The sequence below is a fragment of the Choloepus didactylus genome, chromosome 7 (genome assembly GCF_015220235.1).
Source record: "Choloepus didactylus isolate mChoDid1 chromosome 7, mChoDid1.pri, whole genome shotgun sequence".
NCBI lineage: Eukaryota > Metazoa > Chordata > Mammalia > Pilosa > Megalonychidae > Choloepus > Choloepus didactylus.
Genome location: NC_051313.1, coordinates 80,241,709 through 80,259,971, shown reverse-complemented (window position 1 = coordinate 80,259,971; position 18,263 = coordinate 80,241,709). Strand labels below are relative to the sequence as shown.

The 18,263-nt window shown below is 42.5% G+C and overlaps 1 protein-coding gene across 1 annotated transcript; it reads left to right on the top strand.

Annotated features, from left to right (window-relative positions):
• Positions 1 to 16,630: 16,630 nt before the first annotated feature.
• Positions 16,631 to 17,610, top strand: KHDC3L (KH domain containing 3 like, subcortical maternal complex member). The gene is made up of 3 exons (XM_037842398.1): positions 16,631 to 16,799; positions 16,999 to 17,178; positions 17,479 to 17,610. The coding sequence occupies exons 1-3, from the start codon at positions 16,631 to 16,633 to the stop codon at positions 17,550 to 17,552; spliced, it is 423 nt and encodes a 140-aa protein (XP_037698326.1). The 3' UTR covers positions 17,553 to 17,610.
• Positions 17,611 to 18,263: the final 653 nt, after the last annotated feature.

Genomic DNA, 18,263 nt, shown 5'->3' with positions numbered 1-18,263 from the left:
ACATAAAGGTGGGGGTGGCAGGGTATAGGAACAGTTTATGTATGCTATTGAAGTTAATTTGGTATCAAAGCAAATGAGATTCTTACAGTTTTAGGATGATAAATTTATGCCCCATGGTAACTGTGCCAGTTTGAATGTATTATGTCCCCCAAAATGCCATTATCTTTGATATAATCTTGTATGGGCAGATGTATCAATGTTAATTAGATTGTAATTCTTTGAGTGTTTCCATGGAGATGCGCCCCACCCAACTGTGGGTGATGACTCTAATTGGATAATTTCCATGGAGGTGTGGCCCCACCATTCATTGTGGGCCTTGATTAGTTTACTAGAGCACTATATAAGCTCAGACAGAAGGAGCAAGCTTGTTACAGCCAAGAGGGACACTTTAAAAAATGCACAGGAGCTGAGAAAAGAGGAGCTGCAGATGAGAGACAGTTTGAAGATGGCCATTGAAAGCAGACTTTTGCTCCGGAGAAGTAAGAGAGAAAAAACACTCCAAGAGCAACTAAGAGTGACATTTTTGAGGAACTGCAGCCTAGAGAGGAATGTCTTTGGAGAAAGCCGTTTTGAAACCAGAACTCTGGAGCAGATGCCAGCCACGTGCCTTCCCAGCTAAGAGAGGTTTTCCGGACACCATCAGCCATCCTCCAGTGAAGGTACCTGATTGTTGATAACTTACCTTGGACACTTTATGGCCTTAAGCCTTTAACTGTGTAACCAAATAAACCCCCTTTTAAAAAAGCCAATCCGTTTCTGGTGTTTTGCATTCCGGCAGCATTAGCAAACTAGAACAGTAACCACAAAGAAAATATAAGACAATATGCAAACTCATAGAGACAGAAAATAGAGTGCCAGTTGCCAAGTGTGGGGGCCAGGGGTAATGGGAAGTCACTGCATAATGGATATAGGGTTTCTGCTTGGGGAGATAGAAAAGTTTTAGTAATTGAAGGTGGTGAGGGTACTACAATATTGTGAATGTGGTTAATCACATTGAATTGAATGCTTGGGAGTGAATATGTTGGGAAAGTTTATATTATATATCTGTTCCCACAATTAAAGAAAGAAAGAAAGGAAGGAAGGAAGGAAGGAAGGAAGGAAGGAAGGAAGGAAGGAAGGAAGGAAGAAAGAAAGAAAGAAAGAATTAAAGAGACAATGAACATTAAAGGCAATACATTATCCTGCTTGGGATCTAGCAAGGGAGGAGAAGAGGCACAAAGTGTTATTATTGGGACATAAGAAAATATTGGAGTTTTATATCTTGACCTTGAAAACTACACTTAAGATGATTACATAAGTGAATATCCTTGTTCCTAGGAAATGTTCATAGCAGTATTAAGTGTTCAATGGGCATGATGTATACACTTTATGCTCAGGTGTTCTGATTAATAAATAGATAGACGGATGGATGGATGGAAAGGTGATGGATAGATAGAATGATACAGCAAAAGTAGCAAAATATTAAATTGGTGGATCTGGGTATGGGAGGGGCAGGTTAAGGGTATGTTGGAGTTCTCTTTAGGTGTCTGTTTTATTTTTCTAACTGACCTGTAAGTTCCAAATAAGAACTTTAAAAAAAAAAGAAAAAAGAAAAAAGAATCTGGATTCCTGGAACAGAGCTACTCATGGAACCACTTTTTAATCAATGACTGGGCAGGAAGTGTCTTTATCCCTTCAAAAAGGGGCAACTTCCATGCCCAGCACTCAGGCTGCTGTTTGCTTTCTCAAGCCACGTTCTGGGGAAGAGCCCAGGGACTTGGAATTCTTTAGGGCATTCCTGTCCCAGAAGCAATGTGTTCCCCAGTTTTTCCTGAAATGCACTGACTATTGTCTTGCGTGAACAGGGATGGATCTGGGAGCCCTGAGCACAAGTCCCTGCAAGGGATTGGGAACCCCACCCTGAGTCCTCCGGGCAGGTGATTCTGCCTTGTGGGAGGCATCAGCAGGCTCTGGAGCCTGGCTTTAAAGCTTTCTACACCCTTGAATTTCACACTGTTTTTCTCACTAGCACCTGGGGCCTCCCAGGTAGGTTGGCCTGATATCTTAGCTCAATCACACAAAGCCTGGTCCTGGAGGGAGATTTCAGCCTCAACTTGGTGGTTTCTTGAACAAGAAGCAGCTAACTACATGCTCTCCCCCTTTTGTCATTTAGCCTCGTTCAGATGACACCCTGTTTTTTCTAACCCCTTCCCACCCTCACCACTGATAACAAGTGCTTACTTAGGAAACATGCCAAGACAGAGAAGTTCTTCCAGGCACAGAGCTCAGACATCTAATGCTTGTAGAAATTGGGGAAACAGAACTTTCTTCCTTGATAAATGCTGGATGTGAGAGAGTGCTTGAACCTTTCTTGAACCTTCAAATTGTCCCACGTGATCTGGGATAAAACCCACTCTCCCTCCTCCACAGCATAGTGGGTGTCATCCTTCTCTTTAACTGGGCACCACTTGGAGCTTTCCTGATGCTTGCCCACTGCCTAACTCTTTCCTTGCAAGGTTCTTTCTTTAAAATGGCCACTGCTCCAACATACTTCAGTGTCCTTTTGCAGAAAGGAATTTTTGCTAGGATGAAGAAGGGCAGAATTTCAGTGTTGGTTGTAGCCACCATTTGGAAGGTTAACACCATCTTTATGGTTAAGTCATTTTGAGAAAATCTTTACAATGAAATACTAAAAGTCATTTCTGCTATAGGACCGGGTTGAAGCAAGTATCATTCTTGGTGATGTCCTAGAATATTTCATCATTTCACGTTCTCTGCTTCCCCCCTCCCCCCGCATTTTATCTTAATGATAAATATCTTTTTTGATGAAGGAGTACTTAAAAGTATATGTACTGGCAGGGCAAGATGGCGGCATAGAGAGGAGTGGAAGCTAAGTAGTCTCCCTGGAACAACTAAAAAAAACCAGAAACAACTAGTAAATAATCCAGAATAACTGTGGGGGGCAAACAAGAGCATCCACTCATCATACACCAACCTGAATTGGGAGGAATGCCCAAGATCACAGCATAAAATCTCTCAGTGGAGAAAGCCCCAGTCATATTCAGTTTCCAGGGCTGTGACTCTGGGAAGGGTGGAGACAGCACAAGCAGAGAGTGAGACCATTGAAATGCTAATGACCTCCACCTGAGGGCTCTGTCTTCTCTAGGAGGAAATGGGTAGGGCCCTTTCCATTCAGAACCAGACCCCAGAGCCTGGGGGAACATGGCCATACCTCCTCACACCAGTCAAGAATTATAGGCTAACAGGCATCACCTGCTGGGCAGAAAAGCACAGTGACCTGAGGCATCAAAGGGTGGAGCAATTTTCTAAGACACACCTGCAGGGAAACCGGATACTGAATATTTCTTCCCTCTGGGACCTGAGCCAGTTCTGGTCTGGGAAAACCTGATTTGGATAACCAAGGAAACCATGCCTAGACAACAGAAAATTACAACCTACACTAAGAAAAACAAAGTTATGGCCCAGTTAAAGGAACAAATGTACACTTCAACTGAGATACGGGAATTTAAACAACTAATGCTAAATCAAACCAAAAAGTTTAGAGAAGATATTGCAAAAGAGATAGAGGCTGTAAAGGAAACACTGGGCATATATACGGCAGAAATCAAAAGTTCAAAAAACTACTAGTAGAATCTATGGAAATGAAGGGCACAACACAAGAGGTGAAAGACACAATGGAAACATACAACAGCAGATCTCAAGAGGCAGAAGAAAACACTCAGGAACTGGAGAACAAAACACCTGAAAGCCTACACACAAAGGAGCAGATGGAGAAAAGAATGAAAAAATATGTGCAACGTCTCCGAGAACTCAAGGATGAAACAAAGTACAATAATGTATGTATCATTGGTGTCCCAGAAGGAGAAGAGAAGGGAAAGGGGGCAGAAGCAATAATAGAGGAAATAATTAATGAAAATTTCCCATCTCTTATGAAAGACATAAAATTACAGATCCAAGAAGTGCAGCGTACTCCAAACAGAAGAGATATGAATAGGCCTACGCCAAGACACTTAATAATCAGATTATCAAAGGACAAAGACAAAAAGAGAATCCTGAAAGCAGCAAGAGAAAAGCGATCCATTACATACAAAGGAAGCTTAATAAGACTATGTGCGGATCTCTCAGCAGAAACCATGGAGGCAAGAAGGAAGTGGTGTGATATATTTAAGATACTGAAAGAGAAAAACCGCCAACCAAGAATCCTATATCCAGAAAAGCTGTCCTTCAAATATGAGGGAGAGCTCAAAATATTTTCTGACAAACAGACAATGAGAGACTTTGTGAACAAGACACCTGCCCTACAGGAAATACTAAAGGGAGCACTACAGGGTGATAGAAGACAGGAGTGTGTGGTTTGGAACACAATTTTGGGAGATGGTAGCACAGCAATGTACATACACTGAACAAAGGTAACTAAGAATACGGTTGAGAGGAAGGTGGGGAGAATGTGAGACACGACAAGAAAGGAGGAAAGATAAAGACTGGGATTGTGTAACTTGGTGAAATCTAGAGTATTCAACAATTGAGATAAAATGTACAAATGTGTTCTATTACACGGGAGAACAAGCAAATGTCAACCTTGCAAGGTGTTGAAAATGGGGAGGCATTGGTGGAGGGATGCAATCAGCATAAACTAGAGACTGTAAGTAATAGAATCATTGTATTATGCTTCCTTTAATGTAACAAAGGTGATATACCAAGGTGAATGCAGATAAGAGGGGGGAATAGGGGAGGCTTGTTAGACACTTGACATTGGTGGTATTGTTTGATTCTTTATTCTACTTTGATTTAAGGTTATTTTTCCTTTTGCTGCTTCCTAGCTGTCATTTTTTTTTCCTCTTTCTTTTGCCTCTCTGCCTTCTTTGACTCTCCCTCCTGCCTTGTGGAAGAAATGTAGATGCCTTTATATAGATAGTAGTGAAGGTGGTGAACACATAAATGTATGACCATGCAGGGAACCATCGATTATTTACTTGGGATGGAATGTATGGTGAGTGAACAAAACCATATTAAAAAAAAATGGGTTGATGACAAAACCTCAAGGGCAATATACTGAGTGAAATAAGCCAGAGACATAAGGACAATTATTGCAAGGTCTCACTGATAGGAACTAATTATAATATGTAAACTCATAGACATGAAATATAAGGTACCAAGATATAGGACGAGGCTTAAGAATGGGGAGTGGTTGCTTAGTATGAGCAGAATGTTCAATTAGGATGAACTTAAATGTTTGGAAATGAACAGGGGTGTCGGTAGCAAGATGTGAGAATAACTAACAGCGCCGAATGGTGTGTGAATGAGGTGGAAAGGGGAAGCTCAGAGTCATATATGTCACCAGAAGGAAAGTTGGAGGTCAAAAGATGGGAATGCGTAAAACTGAATCCTATGGTGTGCAATGTCCGTGATCAACTGTACAAATACTAGAAATCGCTTCCATGAACCAGAACAAATGTATGACAATACAATTAGAAGTTAATAATAGAGAGGCATATAGGGAAGAAATATATACCTATTGCAAACTATATACTACAGTTAGCAGTATTTCAACATTTTTTCGTAAACATTAACAAATGTACTATACCAATACTATGAGTCAACAATTGAGGGGGGTTGGTTAGGGATAGGGGAGGATTAGAGTTTCCTTTTCTTTTTTTCTTTTTTCATCTTTCACTTTATTTCTTGTCTGGAGTAATGAAAAGTTTCTAAAAATTGAACAAAAGTTAAGTGTGGTGATGGATGCACAGCTGTATGAGGGTACCCAGGGGCAAGTGATTGTACACTTCGGATCTTTGGATAATTGTATGGTATCTGAACAATCTCAATAAAAATGAAAGAAAAAAAAAAAAGTATATGTACTGGTTTTGTCCAAAAAGAGATCTCAATGTTTTTCATGGCATAAAGTTAGCAAAAACACTGGTGGCTGCATAAATTGGTTTAATCTCAAGGCAGCACAATTTGGCAATAGATTATGAATTTAAAATACACAGGGGGCGGGGCCTGCGTGCTGCGTGCGCGTTCTGGAGGCGCCGCAACTATCGCGCAGAGCCGCAGAGCCGCAGCAGGCTACAAGGCTGAAAGGAGGGAGGGAGGAGGAGGAGGGAGGAGGAGGAGGGAGGAGGGAGGGAGGAGGGAGGAGGAGGAGGGAGGCGGAGGAGGAGGTGGAGGAGGCGCCGAACCGGAGGAGGGGGGCGAGGGGAATAGATTCCCAGAAGTGGGATAACTGCATCAGAGGGTGGTTACCTTGTGTATAACAGTGTGTTTCTCACAGAACCTTCAGTGGCATTGAATAGATTGTCAGTATTTAAACAGCCCACACCACACGTGAGTACAAACTAGTGGTCCTTGGTTCAGGAGGCATGAGGAAGTCTGCTTTGACAGTTCAATTTGTTCAGGGAATTTTTGTTGAAAAATATGATCCAACGATAGAAGATTCTACAGATAGCAAGTTGAAGTAGATTCCAACAGTGTATGCTTGAAATCCTGGGTACAGCACGGGCAGAGCAATTTGCAGCAATGAGGGATTTGTACATGAAAAATGGTCAAGGCTTGCACTGGTATATTCTAGTACAGCTCAGTCTATATTTAATGACTTACAGGACCTGAGGGAACAAATTTTACCGGTTAAGAACACAGAAGATGTTCCAAGATTTTGGTTGGCAATAAATGCGACCTGGAAGATGAGCGAGTAGTTGGCAAAGCACGGGGTCAGAATTTAGCAAGACAGTGGTGTAACTGTGCCTTTTAGAGTCTTCTGCAAAGTCCAAGATCAATGTTAATGAGATATTTTATGATCTGGTCAGACAGATAAATAGAAAAACACCAGTGGAAAAGAAGAAACCTGAAAAGAAATCATGTCTGTTGCTCCGAGTCAGATCACAGAAATGAAGAACTGGTGCCTAATTGGAAAGTACCAGCATTCAAGGCTTCAAAAAATAAGTCTAAAGAGGCTTCTCCTGTTTTATATATTATGTGAAGAATTTACATCTAATATTGGTTTGCACAAGTTCCCTGGAGAAAAACTTGCTCTGTGTATATCTCTTGGAAAATAAGGCAATAGTATTTTTCCTTTGCAATAGCAGTTTTAACAGATATGAAAATAAATATACTTGACTCTAATATGATTATACAAAAGAGCATGAATGCATTTCAAATATTAGATATTGCTACTGTAATCAAATGATTTCATATTGACCTTTTAGTCATGATTCTTCCCTGTCACAAGAACTAAAAACTTGAACCATTTTACTTTATATCAATAATGATACAGATTGTGAAATTTCCCCTCAACTCATTGCAGTAGATAACTTTTTTGAGTCATTGACTTAATTTTGTATTTTAAAAATTATAAAATATTCTGTCATTATATTCTAATTAAAATTGCACAAAATGCTTTGGAAAATGGGTCTTTTATAGGAAAAAACTAAGATAACTGATTTCTATGGCTTTCAAAGTTAAAATACATAATATAATAAACTAACTCTAATATTACTTTCATGTTTTACTGTCAGATTAAATTACAGCTTTTATGAATGATTAAATCTTAGTACATTTTCAAAAACATATATATATATATAAACCCTTTTACCTAGCAGTTTTACATTTGGAATTTTATCCATGTGTAAGAAATGATGTGTAAATGGATATTTTCTGCAATAGCATTACTGACAAAAGCAAAAGATTGAATACAAGGTAACACTTACGAAGGACAAGATAAACAAACATTTACAATCTGTAAAGCTTCTCTTAGTTTGCCAGGCTGTTATCACAAATGCCACAGACTGGTTGGCTTACACAGCAGGAATTTATTGTCTCATAGTTTTGGAGGCTAGAAGAACAAAATCAAGGTATCACAGGCCATGCTTTCTCCAAACTCCATAGTATTTCTGGTGGTGGCTTGCTGACAGTCAATAACTCAAACTCGGCCTCTTTCACATGGTCATCTGTCTCCTTCTGTTTCCTACAGTTACTGTGTCCAATTTCCTTTTCTTATGGGGCTTCCAGTAATATTGGATTAAGGCCCACCCTAATTCAGTTTGACATCATCTTAATAGGATCTTCAAAGACCCTATTTACAAATGAGTTCACAGACACAGGACCTGGGATCAGGACTTGAACAGGTCTTTGTGCAGAACATGATTCAATTCACAAAACCCTAAAAAATAAAAAGCAATGAAAAGAAGACAAAAATCCTCATGAACATGAAATTTATAACTTAGCAGGGGAAAGATAAGTAAATTTATAGTATCTCAGATGGAGTAAGTACTGATATGGAACAATCCCCAAGATAGAGTAAGTGGGGGAAAAAAGTTCAGTATGTACTGTATGCTATCATTTGTGTTAAAAACACATATATTCGTAAAGAGTATCTTTGAAAGAATACACTGATTAACTGAGAGAAAGTAACATTCAAAATAACTTTTAGACCATGAGGACACACTGAAGAAACTGCATTTCCAGACAGAGAAACATCAAACAGGACGCTTTGAAGGGATTCGTGGTAGACCTACCAATGGAGCCCACTGGTGCCCAGACAGGCAGAGGGGCCCCTGGGAATCCCCACCCCCACTCTTTTATCCACATGGGTGATTCCAGCATGAGCATGATACCACAAAAACAAGTGGATCACAGCTTTCCTTCTCAGATTTCAGGACCTCTGATTAACAGAATGGCCCTAGAGAATCCCCAGCCTGACGCTTTTGTCAACATGGGTGATTCCAGTATGAACTTGAAACCACAGAATCCAGCTGATCCCATACCCCTGATGAACAGAATGCCATTTGAGATTCCCCAGCCAGATCGTTTTATCAACATGCATGGTTCAAGCATGTAGTTGGTACCTCAGGATCAAGCCAATTCCTCAATTTGGAGGAAGCATCATGACTGAACCTCATTCTCCCACAAACAGCATGAAGAATTGGTCTCTATTCAGCCAGACCATGTTTCCAGATGAAAATACCCAGAAGGAACTTGCTTTGAAACTCAACATAGAGGAGTCAAGAGTGAAGATTTGGTTCAGGAACCGGTGATTCAAATTAAGGAAGCAGAAGCAGCAACAGTGATCACTAGAGAAACCAAGCCAGATCCTTCCAACCAAGGAGAATGTGCCCATCTCACCCAGAGCAAGCACCAATCCTTATTCTTTTTTTCCTGTGGTTTCACATTCCTACAGCTTCCTTCCACCTCAGCCATTAGGCCCTTCCAGTTGGGCACAGGACTCTGACTTCTCTGGGAATTCCACAAGTAAAACCCAAATCAAGATCGAGAGTTGGAAATGCTGTGGCCTCAGTTCCTGGTTTGTACTCCAATGCTTATGACATATCCCAAATCATGGAATTGTAGTTTTCCTGGTGAGAATACATATGAAACTCTTCCTTCAGCTGTCTATATCAGTATCTCTCACCCACAAGACCTCAGCCAGAAGGACAGGGTAACACACTCAGCAACTTTGCTGGTCCAGCTGTAGGTCTACCTCCAGAGCGAACCTTGTCCAGTGGAACAAGCCAAGGCTTTGAAGCCTACTGTCTAGGATACAGCCTGGAATTCCAGAACCCCCCAGTATGGTGGACTATGGATTTCTATATCTGAGTAATAGCAAATAGTATAGGCCTTATAGAAGTAGGATCTTCCCACCCCTTGCATTTGCCTCTCTTCACTCCTTTGTCTACATTTTAACTCAGATATCATGGAAATCTTATAAAAACTAGAGATTTTCCAAGTATAGCTCAGCACCACACAATCAGCCCCCACAACTCTCCGTGGGGAAAAGCCTTCCTGGTTCCTCAAGTGGCCAATGAGACTCCAAAATGTCCTCTTCCTAAAACTATCTTGTACTTTTTAGAGAAGTGATATAAAGACTGGGGCATTTAAGGGTCATTCACTTTTTTTTTTAATAGACTATTTTTTTTAGAGCAGTTTTAGGTTTACAGAAAAATTGTGCAGATAGAGAACAGAGTTCTCATATAACCTCTCTCACCCCATCCCCTGCACAGTGTGGTACATTGTTACAATTAATGAACCTATATTGATAGAATATTATTACCTAAAGTCCATAGTTTACATTAGGGTTCACTCTTTGTGTGTGTGTGTATATCTATGGGTTTTGACAAATGCATAATGTCATATATTCCTTACAGTATCATACAGAATAGTTTCATTGCCCTAAACATGACCTAGGCTCCACCTATTCATCCCTTCTCCCATACTTGGACTCCCTGGCAACCACTGGTGTTTTTACTGTTTCTATAATTTTGCCTTTTCCAGAATGTTGCATAGTTGGAATGTTACAGCATGTAGTCTTTCCAGACTGGCTTCTTTCACTTAGCAATATTTATCTAAAGTTCCTCCATATCTTTTCATGGCTTGAGAGGTCATTTCTCTTTATTGCTGAATGATGTTCCATTATACAGATTTACCACAGTTGGTTGATCTATTCACTCACTGAGGATATCTTGGTTGCTTGCAATTTTTGACAATTATAAATAAAGCTGTTATAAACTAAAAAAGAAAATAACTTTTAAAGGCATATGTTTTATTATTCTTTTACAAACTGGCTAATCTGAAATGAAGTCTCCCCCCTCCCCATTGTGTCTGATGGCATTATAACTCTAGGAAGAGAAATATGTCAAAAAGTTACACATACCAGGAATGTATAATAAAAAATAATTTGAATTAGAATAATTTGAATTAAAATGTAGATAAATTTTAAATCCATGGAAATGTCAGGTTTTTGTAACCCACTGAAGTATAGTTATGATAAGTTTTATAGCCATTCTGATATTTTGTAATTTGTCTATCTGCTTTTTTTTGTTTTTTTTTTGTTTTGTTTTAAGTGTTGGAAACATTTAAGGGGATCTGATACAGTAGATTTGTTATTTTAATGAAAAGTCCATGAAAATGTGATTGAATACATCTATCAATGTTAAGGGATTTAAAGGTTTGGTAACACTTTGCTAAGTTCATAAGTTTTAATAGTTGTGGAAGCAGTGATTTAATTTTTAAAGTAATATTAGGATTTATATGATTAATAAATTTGGCATTTATCAAAGTACAAATAGTTATATGTCCTCTCCAATCACAAAAGTCCTATTAATAAGGTATACTACACATCAGATTAGGAGGAAGCTTCTAGTTATGACATATGCATTATTCAAGTACTACTATGTATAGAAGCTGTTCTAGGTGCTGTGTGTTTTTGTGAGCAAAAGAAATACCCCTATCCTCATGTTACTTGTATTTGAGTGCCTACTCTGTGCTGTCAACAAAAGAGATCAAAATCTTTGTGGAACTTAAGGTTTTAATAGAGGAGAAAGAGACAAACACATAAATATAGTGTGCCAAATGGGGCAAAAGGGGGCAAGGGGCAGTGGTGGTGGTGGTCCAATGTTGTTTGATACCCTGATCTGAGAATGCATCATAGGGAGGCAGACAGTTGAGTGGAAACCTGAAGGCAAGAAGCATTAGTTTTGTTTTTTTTTTCTTTTCTGCATTAACCATATATATTTAAGAGTGGTAACAGTATGCATCCTATTTCATAACCTCCTTTTCCACTTAATAGATTTTGAACATATTTTCTTTCCATGTCCATAAATGTAGATCTAAATTATAATTACACATCGTTTCTTAAAATGGGTAAACATTTAGATTCTTTGAAATGTTTACGTATTCCTAGCTGTTTGTCGGTATCTTTGTTCTGGCAAATGAGCGGGCTAGAGAGATTGCCTATTCAAATATATAAATTTTTATATACGCGTTTTAATAGACGTTTCGCAGCAGACAAGTTCGGTAAGAGGTGCTTCTTCCTGGGGCGGAGATCTGGTCTCCCTCGGACAGCTCGGCTGGAGGATTTGGGTCCTGGAGACGACTCCAGCAGGTCAGAGACCCTGCTCCGGCGCTTCGCTCCCAGTGGGGCCAGCAACGAAGCTGCAACTCGAGGTCAGGGACCGACCCCGGGATCCTGTCCCTGGGCTGGCAGGCTTGCCCGAGTTGATCGGACAAAACTGCGAAACGGAGACCAAAGCAGAGGGGCTGTGCGAAGTCACCACCCTCTCCAGGCCGGCCCCTCCCGTAGGGGTGGGGGAAAACCGCTTCCTGCCCAGGCAGTACAAAACCTTAAGTGTTTTCTTTCCAGTCTCAACCAATGAGGTGGGGATGGGGGGTGGTTCCTAAAGGCCAGGGGAAAGAAATGGAGAGGGCAGTAGGAAAACTCACCGGTCACACTTATGCTGCAGAAAAATCTGGCGAGGCAGGATGGGTCCATCTGCGCTCAGCTTGGGTTGTGTCTGACCTCGGGGGCCAGCTCGTGGTCGGCAGTCTGCTCGGCACGGACTGGGGGTCTACTCCGGCAGCGCCTCTTCCTCAAGGCCCACCGTCGCACCTGGAAGGAAAGCCTAGGAGAAGGGCGCCCCCATCCCCTCCTAAGCCGACAGTAGGTACCTAAGGAGGGAAGTAGGGGCTAGGTAATTATCCAGAATCTAAGGCCCATCATAAGAACCTCGAATGCGGGGCCAACTTGGCGCTTCGTGGAGCAGGTTGGGTAAGCGAGGGAGTTCCAGGCCAGGGCTGGTCAATTCTCATCCCCAACCCTCTTCACTTCACTGCCAGTGGAAGCCGTTTCTTCCTCAGCTGCATAACCTGAGCCCCGGCTGGCGGGGAGGGCCTGCCAAGTAAATGATCATGGATATGTCGGCCTGTCTGATTTTTCACGCGGAGAATTATCTGGGACACAGTACCATGTGCTGGATGTGCCCTCCGCCTGGGCAAGCACCGAGAGCAGGGGCCGACCAGTTCCCAGAAACCCCGGCCAGATGGAGGGCTGATGGAACGCTGCCCGGCCGGCACTCAAGGAGGCGCCCTGCAGAAAACAGAACCCCTGCTGGCCAGAAAGACCTAAAGAGAATGCCCTGGAGTTCCCCAGAAGAAGGTCGGCTCAGATCTTGCTCAGTGAATGTCAGGTGTAGACAAACTTTCACGCTTAGAACTTCCAATTAGTTTTTGTGTTTTTTTTCCCCCTTGCCACCATTAAAAAAAAAAAAAAAAATTGTTGTAACATAAGTACAACATAAAATTTCCCATTTTAACCACTCTTAGTATCCAATTCGTTTGTTAGTTCCCAAGCCTTAATGATTACCAGACAACCAACATAGCATAAAGCAAAGAGATGGGAAAGGAAAGAAAAAGGAGCATATAGGGGATCACTCCAGAAAGTCAACATTTGAACAACAGGAATTCTAAAAAAAAGAGAAGAGGAAACAGAAGGAAAAGGAATGTTAACAAAATAATTCAAGAAAAATTTCCAAAGATTAAGATCAGAATGACCCAAATGTCTTAACAATCACTGGAAGCTAGAAGAAAAGGAAACAAAGCACTAAATTATGAGGAAAAATTTTTTTTCTAATCCAGAATTCTATAGCCAAACATCCAATTAACTGTGTGGATAGAATAAAAATTGTTTCATAGATGTAAGGCCTCAAAACATGCATTCTTCCACAGAAAATATGAGAATTTGAGCCCAGGGTCTATGTCAAAGTTAGGGTATGGGAATCCACAGAAGGCCCCCGAATGGTAGCCCTGGAGAGTAGCTAGTTTGGATTGGAGCAGATAAGAAAATGGCAGGAGCAATGCTGACATGAGGTACTTGAAAGTACTGAGGGGAAATTTACAGTTGGGGAGGTTTGGAGATAAAGAGAGAGTACATAGAAAAATTGGCATTTGAACAAAAAGGCAATTAACAACATCAAGAATAGCAAAACTTTTTGCAAGACAAGAAATAAATTATATGTTGCCAAGAATACTATTCACAAAGTCATAATAGTGTAAACACTGAATACTTATCTAAGAAAATCATTATGTGACTGGATTGGGAGGATACCAGGTCTGAGGTGTGCAACTAAACCTAGGAGGAGGGAGGTTTTGGTTGTGTTTTTTTTTTTTTTTTTAATAACCTGGGAGTGGTTTCTGTGCACCCAAAAATGTATGTAGAGGCTTCTTTGAAAATTAATATTTGATTTCTTAAAATTATAAAAAACAAAACATTTAGACCTTCCTTAAAGCTTTGAAGTTTCATTCTCAATTCTTCTCTTTATAAATTTAGAAAGTTCTAACAGACACTTTTTTTTTCCTTGTACATGAATGTTTATAGCAGCTTAATGGATAATAACCAAAACCTGGAAACAATCCAAGCGTCCACTAAATGGCTAATGGATTTATAGGGTGAGGCACATCCACACAATGAAATGCCACTCAGCAATAAGAAGGAACAATCCACCAACACCCACAACATGGATGACTCTCAAAATCACAGCACTAAGCGAAAAAAGCCAAACACAGAAGAATATATGCCATTAATATAAAATTCTAAAAAAGGGAAATCTAAACTATGTGACAGAAAGCATATCAGTGGTTATTTGGGCTGTGGATGGCCTGGGATATTGACTATGTAGGGCCCAAGGGAACTTTCAAGGGTGATGAAAAAGTTCTGTATCTTTACTGTAGTGGAGAGTATATAGGATATGTACATGTATCAAAACTCATCAAATTTAACAGTCACTTTTCATGTCCTCTGAATGACACAAGATCCCACTGACAAATTTAACTAAACATCTTCATACATGCCAAAGAGCTTTCCAAAATACTTCACTCATCTCAATTAACGAATAAGGCCTTCCTAATTACTAAATACTTCCTACATATCAAATTAATCTTACTACTGTGATGAACCTTAAGTTCTCTTAGTGGTCCAATACTGACCATAAATTAAGATTTTATTTTGTACAAGTCTAAATCAACTACTTAATTGCATATTTTAAATTGGAGTTGCAACACTGCCTCTTTAACAGCCAACTAACCTAAAATATTACAGGAATGTAAAATGCCATATATATGGATTCCTTTCTTTTTTAACTGCTTTGAAGTATAATTGAAAATATATACTAAGAAGTGTGTAATCTGATCAGTTTTGACATGTATAGACACAACCATGAAACCAGCACAGTAATCAGGATACCACATGTTCCCATCACCCCTAAGAGTTTCCTAGAACCCGTTTCCAATCCATGCCTCCCTCCATCCCTGTCCCCAGGCAACCACTCACCTGCTTTCTGGGCTATAGATTAGTTGCATATTCTAGGATATTATTTAAATGGCAGATTCCTTTTTAACATAATTAGTAATACTATGGTTTTAGTTCTCATATATTCTATATCCAATTCTGAAACTTTAAGGGCATGAAAGATCTCTATTCACACACATAAAAATGATAACATGCCCAGAACTGCCAGTATCCTCTATGCTAAGGAACGATGGCATTGTCCTATATCCTTCTGGTAAAAGAAACAGATTTCTGACCAGAGATTTTCATTGGGATGCTTCCTGGATCGTTGGGGACACTGGTGGGACTTCAAATTTAAATTTACAGTTGCTGTATCAGTGGTGGTGCTAGGTCACCACCTCGAGAGGGTGTGGTTATGGGGCACAGAACCTTGGGTTTACGTTGTACACTCACCTGGTTGCTCTGCCTACCCATGGAAGTCCACAACTCCGTTCCTGGTCGTTTGAATGGATTCATGTATGAATATTTGTCTGCTTAGGTCTGACCCTACAACACCTGCAATTTTGCCTGTACTCTCTCACCGAGAATACAAGGATGAGCCCATCTGAATTCTGATGATCTCTCGCCACTGGGTCTGACGATTTCTCCCCAACTACTGAAGCAAGAGCTATAGTGTCACCCTCCTAAGTGGGTGGTTATAGATAATGCCTTAAGCTAGAGGGAAAACTCAAGAAATGGAAACATAACGGTGTTATTTACAGAATTGAGGTGTCAAAAAGGTTTCAAGTGACCCCCCCTGGTGTCCAAATCACTTGGACTGCCTGCATTGGGTGTTTGTGTGGTCGCATTAAAGGCGCTTGTGCTTGCCTGTGCTCAGCTGTCTCGACAAGTTACCCGAGAAGCTAGAAACCTGGAGTACCCTGGGGCGGGTACTCGGTAGCAACGGTTCAGGAGGAGAGGGGGACTTATTTTAGCCTTTGAACATCTTTTTTTACTGCTTGAATTGTTGCTTTTTCAATTTCTTGAATTAGGTTTTCCATTAAAGTCATGCCTACTTTTCAGGAATGAGCTGATCCCATGGGAACTGTCTGAGAAGCACCCGGATCTCCGCAAATACCACTTTGGTTCTCTCTGAGATATCTTCTCCATCTTAGCTCTTCTCTACCTTCCTGAGTCCACGGTTATGGCCACCATGTGCGCTTGAGTACCGAGATGAGGACCCGTGCTCCAACGACTTCCCAGATGGCGCCTAAAACCCGCAGCTCGGCTTCTCCTACCCCAGCGCTCTGGGAAGAGAGAGGGTCCACACCGAATGGCCCCACCGAGAGCGCAGCGCGGAACCGCGCGAGCTTCACCTGGGACACACCTGCCGGAGCGGCAGGATCGCGCGCACTCGCACGGCCTGGGAAAGAAATTCCAGCTGCCGGAATTGTGATCCAATGGGAAGGGCGCGGGTGGGGAGGGGCTTGCCAAAAGCCCTTGATTTAAAGCCCAGGCTGGGGCGCAGCTTCTGCGGCTCATCCTGAGTGCGGCCTTTCGGTTTTCACTCATCTGATCGCTCCCTGGGAGGCTGGCCGCAGCATGACTACTCCGAAGCAATTTCCGACGCTCGTGCAGCTGGAGCAGGGAGAAGGGCAGCGATTCGAGCAGCTCGGTGACTTCAGTAACCCGCCCTACTGGTTCCACCCTGAGTTCCTGAAGAATCCGCGAGCAGTTCACGTCGAGGCGTGGCTTGTAGAAGAGATCTTCGGTGTGTGGGCCTGGGAGCGGGTGCCGATGAGGCCTCCTCCCCGCTCCATTCCCTTCACAAGCCGACCGCGGCCCAGGGGAAGCCCCTCCAGTGAGCTTGGCCTCCAGGCCAGTGCCTTCACGGTCTCCTCTCGCCCCCTTCCCATCTGAAGTCCCCAGGAGACACCCTCCATCTCTCAACTTCTTTACTCTCTCCACAGGCCGGGGCGGAGAGCACATCCCGCATGTCGAGTGTGTGAGCCAGACCCTGCTTCGCGTGAATCGGTGGGAACTCGGAGGCGAGGCAGAGATTTTGATATTTGGGCGGCCTTATTACCAGCATGACGTAGCCAGGTTGATCATGAATTTAGCAGATTATCACCGCCAGCTCCGGACGCAAAGTACGTGGCTAGAGCAGAGAGAGGTACCCCAGGCATTTTCTGGGCTCCTTGGGAGGGCTCTTCATGGTCTCTGGCGGTCCGGGCAGCAGCCTTATACCCTCTCGCTTGACCCGGGAGAGGATTTCCTCTTTGCAAGGAATCTGGAATGCCAAATTGGTCCCGAGTTCTGAGATTCCGTGCTAGACTCCAGAAAAGGAACGGTTCACTGCCCCCGTCCCCGTTGCCCCTACAGATGACTGTCCTTTTGGGGAGTGGGAATGGGGACGTAGGTTCAGCCTCCTCATGCTACTCGTCTTTCAGGCTCAGAGAAGCCTCCTACCCAAGAAGCTGGGAAGCAGGAGGCAGCTGTCCAAGGCCCAGTTACCAGGTTGTGACGGCAGTTTGGCCCCGGGGCAGAAGCCCAGCAAGGATTAAAGTGGAAGCCTCTTCTTGAGACCTGTTATTCTAGGTCCTGCTTCTGCCCCAGAAACTGGGGGAATTGTGGAGGTGTGGGTGTGTCTTCCCCAGTGTTGAATGTTTGTAAACATGAATCTAAAGAGTTCTAATAAAGAATCGAATTTCTCTAAGCATCTTTTAATTGGAAGGTAGAGAGAGGCACATTCCCCAGGAGTCAAATTCTGCTCTATGCCATCATTTAGCCAGGGGCAGGTGTGACCTCTTAGATCTCTAGCCACCCCGGCCAACACACGCTTCTGCTGCTTGCGCTTTTCAACAGTGTGCAGCTGGCGTTGCTGGGTGAGAGGCCTCTAGGGTCCATCAAGTCCATCCTCAGTGGGAAAACCCCTCCCAACCTGCTCTTCCCTGTGGCGGTTGCAACCTCCATCTCACTGTAGGGGCCCTGCTGGACCAGGAAGGCTTGCCCCAGAGCTTCCGCTGCTAATGGCGGGAGGTGGGATTGTGGGTGAAACAGCTGGGGCTGCACTATTAAGGTCTTCCGATTTTGCCAGGGTTATAGGACCTTCTGTGAGTCCTGGGGTGAACGAGACACAGAGGCAGTGCTGGCGACCTTGCCCTCGGTAACTGCCATAGGGAGGAGCAGGCTCGCTACCTTCTGACGTCCCTCTCGGGTGCCAGCTGGTCCTGAG